Source organism: Paramormyrops kingsleyae, chromosome 3, assembly GCF_048594095.1.
Source record: "Paramormyrops kingsleyae isolate MSU_618 chromosome 3, PKINGS_0.4, whole genome shotgun sequence".
NCBI classification, from domain to species: Eukaryota; Metazoa; Chordata; class Actinopteri; order Osteoglossiformes; family Mormyridae; genus Paramormyrops; species Paramormyrops kingsleyae.
In genome coordinates this window covers 12688646-12703848 of record NC_132799.1, presented here as the reverse complement: position 1 = coordinate 12703848, position 15203 = coordinate 12688646, and the positions used below count along the sequence as shown (strand labels likewise).

The 15203-nt window shown below is 46.0% G+C and overlaps 2 protein-coding genes across 9 annotated transcripts in view; one reads left to right on the top strand and one right to left on the bottom strand.

The window, feature by feature from the left end:
* Positions 1-5919, bottom strand: part of wdfy4 (WDFY family member 4) — a 45791-nt gene extending 39872 nt beyond the window's left edge. For 2 of the 6 annotated variants that reach the window (XM_023824144.2, XM_023824145.2), the window contains exons 1-9: positions 5676-5918; positions 5066-5237; positions 4708-4909; positions 4121-4232; positions 3441-3550; positions 3069-3209; positions 2723-2912; positions 1323-1512; positions 422-582 (exon numbers count right to left, since the gene is read on the bottom strand). In XM_023824144.2, the coding sequence (XP_023679912.1) occupies positions 422-582; positions 1323-1512; positions 2723-2912; positions 3069-3209; positions 3441-3550; positions 4121-4232; positions 4708-4909; positions 5066-5088 (1129 nt within the window). In that variant the 5' untranslated portion in view covers positions 5089-5237; positions 5676-5918. Of the gene's footprint in view, positions 1-421; positions 583-1322; positions 1513-2722; positions 2913-3068; positions 3210-3440; positions 3551-4120; positions 4233-4707; positions 4910-5065; positions 5238-5675 lie in introns of all 6 variants that reach the window. The other 4 variants (XM_023824150.2, XM_023824146.2, XM_023824147.2 and 1 more) reach the window with 4 other exon arrangements.
* Positions 5920-8391: 2472 nt separating this feature from the next.
* LOC111850328 (palmitoyltransferase ZDHHC13) lies at positions 8392-14266 on the top strand. 3 transcript variants are annotated; one of them, XM_023824096.2, is made up of 10 exons: positions 8392-8703; positions 10752-10887; positions 11030-11140; positions 11236-11368; positions 11721-11803; positions 11907-11980; positions 12276-12438; positions 12664-12746; positions 12825-13015; positions 13471-14266. In XM_023824096.2, exons 1-10 carry the CDS (start codon positions 8574-8576, stop codon positions 13933-13935), a joined length of 1569 nt encoding a protein of 522 aa, XP_023679864.1. In that variant the 5' UTR covers positions 8392-8573; the 3' UTR covers positions 13936-14266. The 3 variants fall into 3 exon arrangements, with proteins under 3 accessions (XP_023679864.1, XP_023679863.1, XP_023679865.1); XM_023824095.2 differs by having other exon boundaries at positions 11625-11803; XM_023824097.1 differs by having other exon boundaries at positions 8580-8703; positions 10793-10887; positions 11625-11803.
* The last annotated feature ends 937 nt before the right edge of the window (positions 14267-15203 follow it).

Here is a 15203-nt window from a genome sequence, read left to right as displayed (position 1 = left end):
CAGGGGGAGGAGTGGGTAACCTCCTAACTGCCAGAAGACTTTAGAGACATTTTACCAACATGTTTATTTACGCGACAGTCATTCACAGTTTGGCACTGAGGGAGAAAAGCGCTCAAATGAACTGGGGTTTGCAGGTTGGAATCGACCACGTTCTAGTAAATAAATGTATCAGTGGAGGCTAATACAATCCAATTTCATCCCTAATTAAAATCACATCAGAGCAAAATGAAATCAGCAGAGAAAGGCCATGCTTCATCCCCTGTGTGGCGAGGCACCCTGTTTGTGATAGATGGCTACTTTGCGTGCCGAAGCAGAGAATGAATGTGGCGCCGGCTAATCGGGTTACGGAAACGCCGTGCACTTCATCATCCCCGGCGTAATTGCCCCTGCCGGCCTGCCGCGGGTGTTCCTGCGTTCCTACCTTTGGTGAGAACCGGGTCGAACTTGAAGCCTGGAGGCTGGGGGTTGCTGACGCACAGTGCCACCTTCAGCTCCGCCCTCCCGTAGAGGGTGAAAGCCGCCAGGAGGTCCAGGAAGTCCTGCACAGCTTGACGGTCCTCGGCCATCACGCCCCCCTCGCAGCTGCAACACAGAGATGGGGGCTTTTTTCTCCCTGCAGGTGGGACACTCCCGCAGCAAGGGCCTGGCCACCCTTCGGCCAGAATTCCACCGAGAGCGGTTGCGCCGCGTTCCGGCTGCGATGCGGTCACTGCAGGTGATCACTTCCACTCTTATCCAATGCTCATGATTGCACCAGAAGTTTCAGGGTGCGGCTCAGAAGAATCCTGGAAGAGGCTCTCTGCACCACTTCCCTAAACATATGCATGGGTCTATTGTGCTGGATGTTACTTCTGGAATGCTTCTGACATCAGTTCAACCTGCCAATCAGGCAGCGCTTTCCTCATGAATAATCATGAGTTCCCGTAGCCACCCTGCAAAGCACCCTGCTTCTGAAACACTTCTGCTGGGGGGCTGAGGACATGCATATAATGGACCAAAACTGTGTCGCAGCCAGAACACTGTGCGACTGCTGTAGTGGAATTCTGACATTACTGTATCCCCACCAAACTCAGCTGACTAACTTAACACTGGGATGTGCGGAAAGTAGATTCAGGTATCTAAAGACGGGACTCCTACACATCAGCACGTACACCGGGACCATGTTCTGATTATGTAGACACAGTTTCACATTCCGTTCTCTGACCTGTCATGGTCATGGAACCTGAAATGCAGCAGGTGATGTAACATGACCCCTTATCTCAGAGGAAGCTCGACCCGGGCCTGCAGTGTTACAGCGCTGGGACCATGCCACGTTGACTCACCGAGACATTATGGTCTGTAAAGCCATGTATCCTTCATTGTTTTCAAACTCCTCGAAGAGCGACACATCATGAGGGTAGGAGTCCTTGACGAAGCTGAAGACGCCAACGGCCACCTCAGCCAGAAGTGGCCCAGGAACCTGATCTGGGATCTTCAGCAGGTTCTGGATACAGATCTTCATACTATTCTTGGCTACAGAATAAAAAAGTATAAAATGAATAAATAAATCTCCATGTCAGCAAACAACTAGGCACTAAGAACACTGAAATACGGCATAAGTAACACTGGTAACACTTTATTTGATGGGCACAAATACTTAGTAATAAGTAAGTTACTACTGAAGGACAAATCATAAACAAATCATTAACAAATATGGTGGCCATTTCAGATAAAAGATGTCACGATTCATTAATGATGAACAAACATGAGATCAGTATTTAACTTGTGTTATTCATTACTTGTTCCTTCAGTAGTTCCTTAGTAGCTCCTTCAGTAGTTCACAAAGTTTTACAGAATTAAAGGTAAAAGATGCGTCATGATTCATTTGATGATGAATTAGTATGAGATCAGTATGTACCTATGACTTAGTTTGAGGTTCATTAATTAATAAATAATAGAATAATACTATATGGCAGAGGTCTGCGCACTAACACCCATTAAATTGTCCAGAGTGGGTAGGCCACGAAGCACTGCACTGGCCCAGGTAATCGGAGCTCTGAGGCAGCAGGACAAGGCAGAAATGCACCAAGCATGCTCATTGTTCTGTAATTGGGATCCAGTGTCTATTCACTCAAGACAATAGTATTTAGCATACAATGTCATTCAGAAAATACATTCTCATAATCCAGCTCCGGGTTTGCAAGCAATCACGTTATCAACAGCTAGTCAGTTAGAGGTCTATATAAAAGTCAGAGGAAGGTCAGTGTGTCACTGCTTCAGGCCTGTGTAAAGGTCACGGGGGAGGTCAGTGTGTTACTGTTACAGGCCTGCGTAAAGGTCACGGGGAGGTCAGTGTGTCACTGTTACAGGCCTCTGTAAAGGTCACAGGGAGGTCAGTGTGTCACTGTTACAGGCCTGCGTAAAGGTCACAGAAAGGTCAGTGTGTCACTGTTACAGGCCTGTGTAAAGGTCACGTGGAGGTCAGTGTGTCACTGTTACAGGCCTGCGTAAAGGTCATGGGGAGGTCAGTGTGTCACTGTTACAGGCCTGCGTAAAGGTCACAGAAAGGTCAGTGTGTCACTGTTACAGGCCTGTGTAAAGGTCACGTGGAGGTCAGTGTGTCACTGTTACAGGCCTGTGTAAAGGTCACAGGGAGGTCAGTGTGTCACTGTTACAGGCCCATGTAAAGGTCACAGGGAGGTCATTTAGTCAGTATAAGTATTGTAGTGTAAGCTACACTCACCACGTAGAACTGGAACAACATTCCTGGTCTGGGCTGCGGACACGGCCCTCAGCACACGTGAAGCCCGCCGTCTCCACACTGAGCTGCTGTGTTCCCACAGTGAGGTGAGAGCGATGATGAGACACTGCAGTTCTTGTGTCTCCACCAGGGTCTCAACACAGTGCACCTGTCCACACAGCTGCAGAATCACCTGTGAAAGAGCCAATCAGGGCACACCATGAGCTTTAAGCTAACACTGTACCCTCCTCAACACCCAGCCCGGAACAGATAACACTGCAAGCAGCACACAATCCCAGGGTCCATCACTGACTAGAATTAAAATCTGCTATGAAGGAAAAGCTGTAACCTGAGTGAATGTGTCCTGGAAGGAGCACAGGGCTGTGTCCTCTTCAGCCCTGTCCTTTCTGGGAGGTATGACCACGAACAGATATAGGCACTTGACCAAAGCAGATAGCAGCTCAGTCCCAATAATAGCCCTCACCACTTCCTGAAAGCACCAACAGAGGGGGTCGAAGCCAGCTGACGGAGGGGCAGAATATGACATTCCTGCTAAAAGTTCATTCACTCTAATAAAAATATGTGTCCTGGCAAAGTATTACCCAACACATTATGACAAGGAGGACTAAGCAGGTTAATTTGCAGTATAAATTCAGTGAGAACTTGCCTTACCGCCATTCTGTCAACACAGACGGTAATAGGAAGCCTTTCATTTACTCACAGGACTCTGAGCAGACAGCAGTGACAGTGTGTGTAACAGCAGCCAGCCCCTGCTGTCTCGCACTTCTGCTTTCTCCTGAAAGAACTGCTCCACTTCAAACCGGCCTTCCTCTGTTAGCGGAAAATAGCACCAGCCAATGAAATGCAACAACTACACAGTCCCAGCATGCACTGCATTAGGTAACACATACAAATGCTTCTTGAAGTAAGTATTTTGTGAAATTAAAGGCTGCCATGTATTATTTTGCCCATATCCCTGTAATGTAATGTATATGAGCAACATTGTGGACTATCTTAGGACACCATGTATCTCGCATGTGTGGTGCAATCCAAGGTGGCGGCTGAAAAATCGCACCGTAACTAGGGAGTGAAAGCGCTGCTGACATATTCAGCGTGTCGAGCACAAACACCCTACCGGAAAACAAAACTAGCTCACTTCCCCAAAAAAAGTACCTGGACCTCACATGCATGGTGCCTCTCTAAGCAGATGTGAAGCAGATAAGAGTGATGGGGACTCATTGTGATGTACATCAGTCACATACCACAGCTGTGTCATACTCATAAATACTGCAGTAAGGTGACACCTACCTGCAGCGTAAGATGGAACCTTCTGGAGATCAAACAAACACAAAATCTCCAGCCTAGGGCATAGTACAATAGAGAAGTGTGAGGTCTCCATACCTGCAGGCTGTCCTGGCAGTTTCTGTTGGACATGGGAAACCACGATCTGAGCACAGCGGTATGCGAGGCCCTGGAGATCCAGGCCGTCCATAACCCCACAGCTCTGAGAAACCTGGGGTTTGGTGGGGGGAGAACCATTTACCAAAGATCCCATGCTGGTTTCACTTCTCTATTATGGGACCATCAACATATCAAATGAAGCACATCAACATACCATCTTACAGCACAAGAGAGAAAATGATAATAAGTCTGACATGCTGGGGTCTAATGGTAAAACAGGGCTGCAGGGTCACGTGTGGGAAGATATCAGGCCTGTCCAGAACAATGAGCTGCTCTCAGGCCTAACATTGCCTTCATTCAGCATCAGTGTTTCTGGTCAAAGACAGCCGGCTTTTAATAACAGAGAATACATCTCTCCTGTGTCTTATTGTTCCTTCTTCAAGAAAAGTTTCAAGCTCTCATAGGCTACTTGGGAAATCTGAACCTGACTGAAATACTTCAAACAACACACAGCCCTAACCCCAAATTTAAACTAGCACATTCATAAAGACCCTGGTGTGTCTCAGATCCAGCCACACCCTTTGTACCTGTATGAAGAGTGGCAGGATTCTGATGATCTCGTCCTCTGGCACTGAGCCCCAGCCCTGGTCTCTGCCCCCCAACTGGGCCAGCTGGTCTCTGAGGGCTGACTCTGGGTTGCTGGCATGTTGGCTGGCTCTGTCCGCACTGTCGCCTGAGACAGGTTTTGCCAGCTTCCGAGTCTTATCTACTGCCTCCATGTTTTCTCTGCTAAGCCCCAACAAAATACAAACATGTGACTGCTCCCCCCCTCATTATTCATTTACTGTTAAAAATAATTACTTACTCACAGGATGTATAAACCAACACAAAATCACACAGTAAAAGGAGTCAGCCTCAAAAAGCCAAAAGACTCACTGCACTTACACAGCCCTGGCTGAAACAAGCATGCTTTCAGTGGAAACCGGCAGCTGGATCTTGTGCTGCCTTCAGCTTAGGGAAAGTTTCTGGTTCCTGAGTCGTTCTAAGCTATTTAGCGTCAGCTGTCTACATTAGTCCCTGATTTGATCTTGTGATGCACAGCGGCTGCTTCATTTTGCTACAAGAAATAGACAATTCTAGTAATACCAGAAAAATCTCTCTCTGCACATTCTGCTGGGATCCCTGTTTTTTCCTTTTAATTCACTACATCACTGAATCTGTACAATTTACTTCAGAACTTTTTCACAGTCACCTTCTGCAGATTGTGAAAGACTCTTTGTTTCTGTCTCTACAAATGAATAACCCCTGGCTATAAAACATACATAATAGGAAGAATTCCTTCTTCTTAGAACATATTCTTTTGTAATGGTGATCTTGTGACACTAGTTAGTTCACTGCTTTACTTACATTTAAAATGGACAGTAACAGAAGTCTATGCGTGAACTGAAACAGAACTCTATATGTCCACAGTAATCCCAAGAATTCCCTTTCTTGCAAAATTGTGTTCCTCTATGAGAGGTCTCCATTTACAGGATGATAATGCAGTCAGACTTACCTGTAGGTTCATGTGCACGTGCCTTGGCTTGTAGAGGAACAGGGCTGTTTGTCAGGAAATACTCTGCTAATCCAGAATCACAGCATTCCAGAGACACAGCTGGAGCAGAAAAGACTGAACGTCGACCAAGTAGTTGCTCTTTCATTAGCTCACCGGTCATGTGTCTCCACTCACCAGAAAAGCAGAAGTAGAGAGCTTACATTTCCTCCACTGCTCTCTCCTCATTTCAATAAGCCATAACGATAGTTACTCATTCACTTAGCGCTCATCTGCTACTTCCTGTTTATCAACACTTGTACAGACAGCCAGTGAGCTCAGACAGCCACAGGGGCTCTGTCACACTGACAGCCATGGTCAATGCAGAAAGCTGTTATTACTGTAACACAACCATTTGAAATAACTTTAGTTCACTGTCTCATTACTAAGGTGTACAGCTACATTAAATAACACAAAGGACATATTAGACAGAGATGTCTTTCAAGATAACATAATCATAATACAAATATGACTTGCACTGCTATACTGCAATTTATATTTCAGGTTATCAATTATATAAAATCCATAAATAGCCAGAAAATATATATTTTTTTTAAATCGACAAGTCTTTAGCGACCTCTATCGGTAATGTAAGTTAACGTACACATTTTTCATTTTCTTTTTCCGCTTAGGCCTGGCCAATTATTTTCTGTGGAGGGCACATCCGAGCTTCACCATGTTAGACTGGGTCATTTGCAGAATCACAATCACAATTATTTAACTGTCATTACAATTTGTATACAAAAAGAAAAACTATTTGGGTCACTTCTGATTCAACCATCAGTAAACAATTTTTATGATTATTTTTATGTCCTATGAAAGCTACAATACAAAACTTATTATTTTGTAATAATAAAGTAAAGAAGTAGCAGTTGTATTTGTGATTATAAATGAGACTTAAATATAGAAGTTTACCCGTATTTATCATGTCAGTGATCGCAGGGGTCAGTAAAAATAGCGCCACGGGCCAGATATAGTTTGTGCAAAGGTTAGATTAATTATATACAAGCTGCCGGGTCCCTCGCAGCAGTTTTCACCGTTAAACTCACCAAGCACGTACGGGAGCATGTGTGTTTAGAAAATGTATTATGGGGGTGGAACAGTCTGGTCCGTATTGACACCTGTCTTGTCTCGGTTCTACGTTGGATACTTGAGTTAATTAAACGAGTTCCGTCAGTTTAAAGTAATAAAGTGAAAATTGCACAAACTGTCGATCATGTAAAAAACGTACAAGCAAAACTATAACGCCTTGTTTTATTGTTATTATTATTTTGTACTTGTTAATTACACAGAATTACAGCGTTCCTGCTTCATTACTCAAAAAACCGTATATTATCACATCGACCTCATATGAGGGAGATAGCTTTTTTTTTTTTAGGGCAGTGGTGGCTTGATGGTTAGGGTAGAATTGAAAGATTGCAGGTTCGAATCCCCCACCAGCAAGTCACCACTGAGGTACCCTGAGCAAGGTACCGTCCCCAAGCACTACTCCCCGGGCGCTGAATTAGCTGCCCCCTGTCACATATGGGTCAAATGCAGAGGTCACATTTCATTGTTGCGCACTGTGTGCTGTGGTGTGTTGACAATGACCACTGATCACTTAATTCTAAATTCTAAATTTAATACTAACCCCCATGTACGACCCCTGAAATGCGAACTAACCAGCAGAAATCGCAAATATATGTCGCTCCCACCAGGGGGCACTGCAGAGTGCGCCAGGCTTCGATCGACCAACCAGCAATAGTAACAAGCTACATACAAATACCCTTAAATTACATAAACATCATGTCAACATAAATAAATGTCATAGACAAAATAGAAGAGAGTTCACATACCTGAATAATGAACATTGAAAAGACACATGTACAGCACATCTGGGGTGACAGCTAGTCTCTGTCACTTTCATTTCCAAAAGAAAATGACGGCCAACACGAAACCCTCCCTTACATAAAACTATATAAAAGCAGGACTTTAGGTGAAATTGATCATTCTCTAACATCTGTTACACTCATACACAAAGGATGAATCATTCGTGCATTTAGAGGGTGTGGTTGGCATTAAGTACCCATCTACAATATGAATTCCATAATTTTAGCATTAAATGTTATTTGACATCTCGTCCATCTCTGCCTTGTGTTTGACATGGGTGCTAGTCTTGGACCCGCTCCGCAGCTTTGTTCAGAATAAACGGTTGTAAAATGGATATCGTTATAATATTGTCTTATTTTACTTGCAGTGAAACAGGGCTGTTTGCCTATATAATTAACTGTTTAATGGTTTGCCAGGTACTCGAACAGGAAACGAAGGCACGCTTCGACGCTAAAGGTGTCAAATTTTAATCTTCAGATCCTGTCAGCTTTGACAACGCGGCATTTAATTATCCAGAAAGGTCACAACAGTAGATGTGGAAGGTTTTGTTTCAACCAATCAGTTAAGTAACTTTGACACTTTATGTTCAACTGGTTGGTTGAAAGAAAACCTTGGTCTGGATTTGTACTTTCTGAACCTTAACTTTCTACCTCTGCACAGCAGGTGCTTTATGAATAGCGTATACGGTCTTTTGGCGTGGTTTTTCCAATAAACGGTCAAACCTACACCACACATAAGACATAGGTTCCACGCATCCACAACATGGCAACCCTGAACAGAAGGAGGAGCTTATGCCAATTTAGCACGCCACGTGACTGCGACGTTGTCTGCGCGAGATATTACGGAGTCAGTGGCGAGTGTGAAAGGCACGTTTTCCAGTGCAAACATATCAGCATGCGACCTAGCAGATGGGCGGGAAGGAATGCAAGAAATTAGTGTCTTCATATTTCACCCAAGCAATTCCTGTTCATTGGATAAAAATACCCTTAAATCATGAAGATTTCCCCCGTCGCGGCAGGTAACAGCGTGGAAGTAGGTGACATATTTGAAGCTATCCAGAAAGGCGACACAGAGCAGTGTGCCCGGCATCTAAATCGTGATCGTGGAGCTGTCAGGCAAACAGGTGAGGACTTCTAATGCTCAGTGCTCTCAGTTCCTGGCTGCCGCTGCCAGCGACCGGCATCTATCCACCCACTACATTGCACGCTCCCACATTGTACGCTCCCACATTGTTAGTTCACTGCCTGCACTTTATTAACATTATATACTATATTATTGTAAATCTGCGCATTCCACATAGCTACCTCATCCACATATCCAATTATTTATTATTAGCTCTACTTATTCCTATATTGCATTTTTATTATCTTGTCCTGCTGTTTGTCCGATCCGCCGAATGACCCGTCCCGTTGAAGCTTGAAACTTGACGCTAATGCTCTGTTATGATTTATCAGATGGGCGCTACCTCTCATAGTTTCTGGTGTTTATTCTAAATGAACTGGTAACTGGGAGTCATGTGAATATCTGGAGGATCCTTTAATTAAGAAAAAGTTTCCGTTTTCTCTGTCTGTGGCATGGGCGTAAATTATGGGGGGGGATGGGGGGTCGTAACTCCCCCCCCAGTAATCAAAACCAGTCAATACAAACCCCCTGAACCCCCTTAAATGGGTGGAGCCCTCAACGCCCCGTGCTCAACCCAAAGTAATGCCTTAGTCTGTGGTATGTTTCTCTTACGCTCTTGGCTATATATGCAATCTTGCTCTCTTGAGTAGGAAAAAATACAACTTGGTAGCGCCCACATACAAATACCCAGTACTCCCGCGGAAAAAAATTGAGACCACTCTGTATAATTTGAAACAAATCTGCATTTTTTTAATCCTGGGTTAATTGTGGTTCTGCTGGCAGAAGGCTATGCTGAGCAGCAGGTTGCTTCCAGATTCTAAATTTCTAAGAAAGTAGTATACAAGAACGAAGTGAAGCAGGAGACGCTGGCAACGACCAGAAACCAGCCATGTAAAGGGCTGGAAGCGACTTTCTAATGCCAGAGATGACAGTTAACTTATCTGACAGTGACTCATGAATCGGAGGATGACATCAAGTGACCTTCAAAAGGAATGGAAAACATTAGGTGCAGGTGTGAAGTGCACTGCTAGGAGAGTTCATATCAGGCTCCTAGAAGCAGGACAAAAGTCCAATAAAGCAAGGAAGAAGCCCTTCATCGATGAGAAAGAAAGAATAGCCAGACTGTAGTTTGCAATATATATATATATATATATATATATATATATATATATATATATATATATATATATATATAATTTGCAGATTCATACCCATAAATAGAGAAATTCGTGAAAAAAAATTGTGCTGTGGTCTCTTGATTTTTTTCCACGGCTGTATCTGCGCTTTATTCTCCAGCCTGAGGTACAATGCCATGTCCTTTTATATAATTGCTGTATTCTTCTTCTGATATATGAAACCGTAATGATTATTTCCTAAATACACAGGCGGTGAATACCCACTGTTTTTGGATCGATAGGACAGTCACACCACACAAAAGCCATTTCCGTTTCCCTTTCTTATATGCATCCATTATTCATTACTTGAAAAGGGTTTGAAGGTTGACTGCCATCTGGAAGTGACAGCAGTCCCCATCCATGGAAGGCCAGGGTCTGTGTTTTCAAGTCCGATTTCTGATGTTCCCCTAGATCAGAGGTGGCCAATCTTATCCGCAAAGGGCCGCTGTGTGTGCGGGTTTTCGCTGTAACTTCCTAATTAGATTACAAATTAGAGGACTGATTGGCTGAAGAGTCCTCACACCTGGGTTTGAACAGCTGACCTACAGGTTATCCCAAAAACCTGCATACACACCGGCCCTTTGCGGATAAGATTGGCCACCCCTGCCCTAGATGATCAGGTTCCTTTCAATCCTGTCCCAAGAACAGCTTCACTGACCTCTGACGCAGTGAAATCCATCATAGCCTCTGGCCCAAACACAGATCGACTTCCTCACCATGCCATGTATCACTTACCCCTTTGTTTAGGGTCAGCTAAGCGTTTTTTTTACCATGGCTGTCTGGTCTCTGTGGTCTTTAACTGCTTCAGAAGCTTTGGTCAGTTTTTTTTGGAGCCTTCTGATGGGAGGTATCTGCTGTCTGTCTGTTGGGCCAGGCTGGGGGGGGTTCACTCCCCTGCACTTTGCCGCTCTCCAGGGGAGCAGGCCGCTGGCGGACCTCCTCCTGAGCCATGGGGCCGACTGCAACGCCACATGCGACGCAGGACAAACGGCCTTCCACTTCGCCAGCAGGTGAGTTCTAACGCAGGATTTGAGAGTCATCATAGCATCCTCTATATGTCAGAAAACCTCAGGGTGAAGCGAATGGCAATGCATGAATAAGCCGTAACCTCACTAAAAGCTACACAGTCACTCATATCTGCTGCCTTTCTAGACAAGGTAATGTCCACATCATGCATCAAATGCTGCAGCATGGGGCGGACCTACGCATCACTGATCTCCAGGGAAAAACTGCCCTGCACTACGCAGTCTCTGGGGGAAACGTGTAAGTCACTCTTGGCTTGGATGGACTCCCTTCACTGTCCTCCATTTCAGATCCCACATCCTTCCTTTGCCACATCCTTCTGACTGTCCTTGCAGGCTGGCTGCCCAGTACCTGTGGGAGAGGGAGATGTTCAGGTTTTCCGACACTGATAACTTCAAGCTAACACCTCTGCACCTGGCAGCCTCAATGGGGAACACGGACATGGTCAAGTATTTGCTGCGGAATAATGTGAGTCCCTGCCTGACTTGGATGCCCAAGTACTTGCAGGATCTGGCCCTTAATGATGTCAGAGTGGCACTCATTCTTGTTTCATATTAACTTAGTCGATTTATGCCGTATCTGCAGATGTGCAAAGTAAACATGTATGCTCTGTAATCTTTCAGCTTGTGGGTTCTGCATGACCTTTTGTATGGCAGGTTGAGCCCCGAGACTGTAATGCTATGCGTACAGCAGTAAATATCTCCGTTCTGTGATTTGTGGGTAGCGGTGTGCTGTGGACGCTGCCGACCACCAGGGGGCGACGGCGCTGCACGTGGCTGCGGAGAGGGGGGCCATTGAAGTGAGCTGGCTGCTTTTGCAGGAAGCCGGACTGCATGTGTTACACCTGCAGGACAACAACCGGCTGACTCCTGTGGACCTGAGCAGACGGGGAGACACCTTCAGGTACGTACGCCAGCACATCCCACACAACGCAGGTGGTGAGCATGCCCACACGTGCTGTGTTGATGCCCACTGTACAATGTTGTGTTCTTCTGTTTCGCCGCAGACACCAGCAGCTCACTGAACTTTTTACGAAGTTAATCAACAAGCCCCCAAATCACAAACCCAAGGAGTCGCGTGGTAACTACCTGTTTAAAATGTTGATTTTGTCTTTCAGTTTAAAAATGGAAAAACTGCGTTAGGGGAGCCTTTGAAATACTCTAAGAAAAAGAAACATTTTGACATCTGCGGTACCTTCTGATTAACACAAGAGGGCAGAATACACCTACTTAAAGTGGCGTACTGTTTCACTTCACGGCAGTTTCTCCAGCTTGTCCTTCATGTCATGCATGAGTGCCTCATGTCTGCAGCACCCTATCAACGATGAGCACATGAGCTACTGTCCAGTAAGCCTGTTGTCATCTCCTGTGTTCAGGCATGTACTACTGGGCACTGCTGTTCCCCACTCTTGGTGGAGGTGCCATCTTCCTGGTAGCTGTAGCACTTGGAGTCTATGGGGGTCTTGTCTGTGTTTTGCTCTTCCCCTGGCTGGCTAAGTGCATCTTCACCCAGTATCACAGGATGAGCAGCTACCAGAGGTGAGTTACACTAAGTCCATGCTCATATGAGCAATGCTGATGAAAATGTATGTGGATTTAAGCTGCCTGTTCAGCCTAGGGCCCTGTTCGCCATCTTGTAGTTCTGGATGGCAGGGGCAACTGTGACCCCATTCTCTGGAAAACCTGCCTTCTGCTGAGCCGACTGACGCAAAAGGGCAGAAACACGCTGGTGCTGCTGTTGAGTCTGTTTCTGGTCTATTCCAGGTCTCCTAACCCTGTCTACCTGGGTACTCTGGCAGCTGGTATGTTCCACTCACTGCTCTGCTTCTTTGGAAAGATCAGGCCTAATATCCTTTGTCATAACGGCCCTCATTTACCCGCTCTCTTGCCTTCTTGAGTCACATGGTTCCTTGACGACATCCCACGCATCAGCTCTTCGGATCTGCTCCTCCACACGTCCATCGTCCAGTTCTCAGCTGTGCTGTGGCTTTTTCACAGACTCCTCATCAAGGACCCTGGCCACGTGCGGCAGGCAGAGGCCGATCCCCGGTTCTCCAGGGTGACCGACCTGGTGGAGACCAATGAAAGCCTGAGCAGGTTCTGCATCTACTGTGAGGTACGGGGGGCAATGCAGGCGCGGGTGTCGCAGCAGACCTTCCTCGGATGGCTGAGAGCCAGCAGCGCCATGCTCATGGAGTTTTATTTATACAAAAATGTTCTGAGGGCAGAACTAAAATGATTGGTTCAGAGATACAACCATTCAAAGTCCAGGCAATTAGAGGAGACAGGACCAACCAATCAGATGTCTTGGTCCCGCCTCGTCTATTTGCTTGGATCCACCACCTCTACAATCTGATTATCCCTCTGAACCAATCATTTTTCATTCTGCCCTCAGAACATTTTTGTATAAATAAAACTCCCATGAGTCAGTGCTACCCAAGTGCAACTGATTAGCGTAGCGAGTCCCTGTCATTGTGGCACTTTTGAAGCTATTTGGCTTAAATGCAAAGAGCCAGTGCTAATTCTTTGGGATCCCCACGAGGCTCCTCATTGGCGGCTCCTGTGTCACAGATGTTCCAGCCGGATGGTTCCAAACACTGCAAGCTGTGTGGCATGTGCATCCTGGAATATGACCACCACTGCCTGTTCCTCAACCGCTGCGTGGGCAGGGACAACCGGCGCCTCTTCGTCCTCTTCCTCCTGGCTATGGCTGTGGCTCACACACTCTTCCTCCTTGCGGCTGCCCGTTACCTCTGGCGTAGGTTTACCGATGTACCGTTGGCCACGGAGGGGACCGTGGCGGGCGCAGAAATCTGGGTGCTGGCTCTGTCAGTCATGAACTTCCTCACTGGCCTGTGGGAGACCTGGCTGCTGAAGGAACAGTTCCAGACCCTCTCCATGGGCACCTCTACTTATTTCAAACACCCACCTCACCCACAGCGCCCACCGAGGCAGCGCTGGGCATCGGTCATCTCCTACCTGATAAGCGGGCGGCTGCATAGGCATCAGTGGCGCCTGTCCTCGGTGAACATTTAGGATGAAACTTTTCACAAGTCAGGTGGTACCTGCCCATCCATCCACACACACGGACCGGACCACGCTCCCCAAACCCATACACACACTTTACCTACATCTAGTGTATCATTTTGACATTTTAGTTGCCCGGCATTAAATTGTGTTCTTTTAAGAAAGTCATTAAAAAGTGTTTATTTTAGGAAAAAAATATTATTTTTTAACAATTGTTAGTGATTTTAAATATTTCAAAAATATTTTAAGCATTTTGTGTATGAAACAACGACCTGCTAAGTTTGACTGTGCTGTTTTTTCCACTGTAAACCTTTGAAATAAAATAGTGTCTGACTAACAAGCAACAGCATTCTGTCTGTCATATGGTACAGCTGTATTTCACCATACTTAACCATTTCATAATTAAATGCGGAGTGTTCCCTTTTAATATTTTAGTAATGTGGAAATTCCACGATTACCTCCATGGGCTGATCAACCATTTGTCACAGCTGACCAATAAGCTGTAAGTCTGAACCTTACATAGCCCTAGGGTCTTTGCAGTTTGTTTGTCCTTGGGGACCCACAGTCGGTCCATGTTTTTGCTCCCTCCAAGCTCTCTGAGGACCTGATTGGGAAACGGTCCTCTAAAGGCGAGTCACAGCCACAAACTGCAGCCAGTAACGCGGCTGTGAGGAGATCCTGTGGCATCAGGCCAGATCTTGCCAAATCTTTACTGGCAGCTGATGGTTGAGATTTCGTCCCAGCCAGTGATCTGTTTGTGAGCTTACGCAACCCCGCCACCATCATGCACTGGACCTGCCGAATGGCCCCCATCTACACTGGTGTATTCCTGCACTGGTCCCTGTGGGACAGGGATGGTCCGGTGCCAGCAAGCTAAGCCCCTCCACACTGTCTGGTTCATTCCCCTCCTTACAAACTGTCACAGCCGTCTGCCTGCCTGCCAACCATCCATCTAATTACTCCCATTAGTGAATTAAACTGTACCTCACAGCCTAGTCGTGTAACACCATGACTACGGCTTCGGGGCCAGTCAGTAATACACGGTTTATTCTGTGGCTGTGGTCACCGTAGCTCATCATGTGGATGCGTGTGTTCGGCCTCATGTAAGTCCACCAAAATGGCCAAGACCCCTTCTGTTACAAAGGGACATTTACTTTCAGAGCAATGTGATGTCATTTATTAAGAAGTCTCTTAATAAAAGGGTACCCAGAATTATCTCTTATTTAGGACTGGTGTTTCTGTGAGCTATTGGCCAGTGGCCGTTTGGGGAAGGCCAG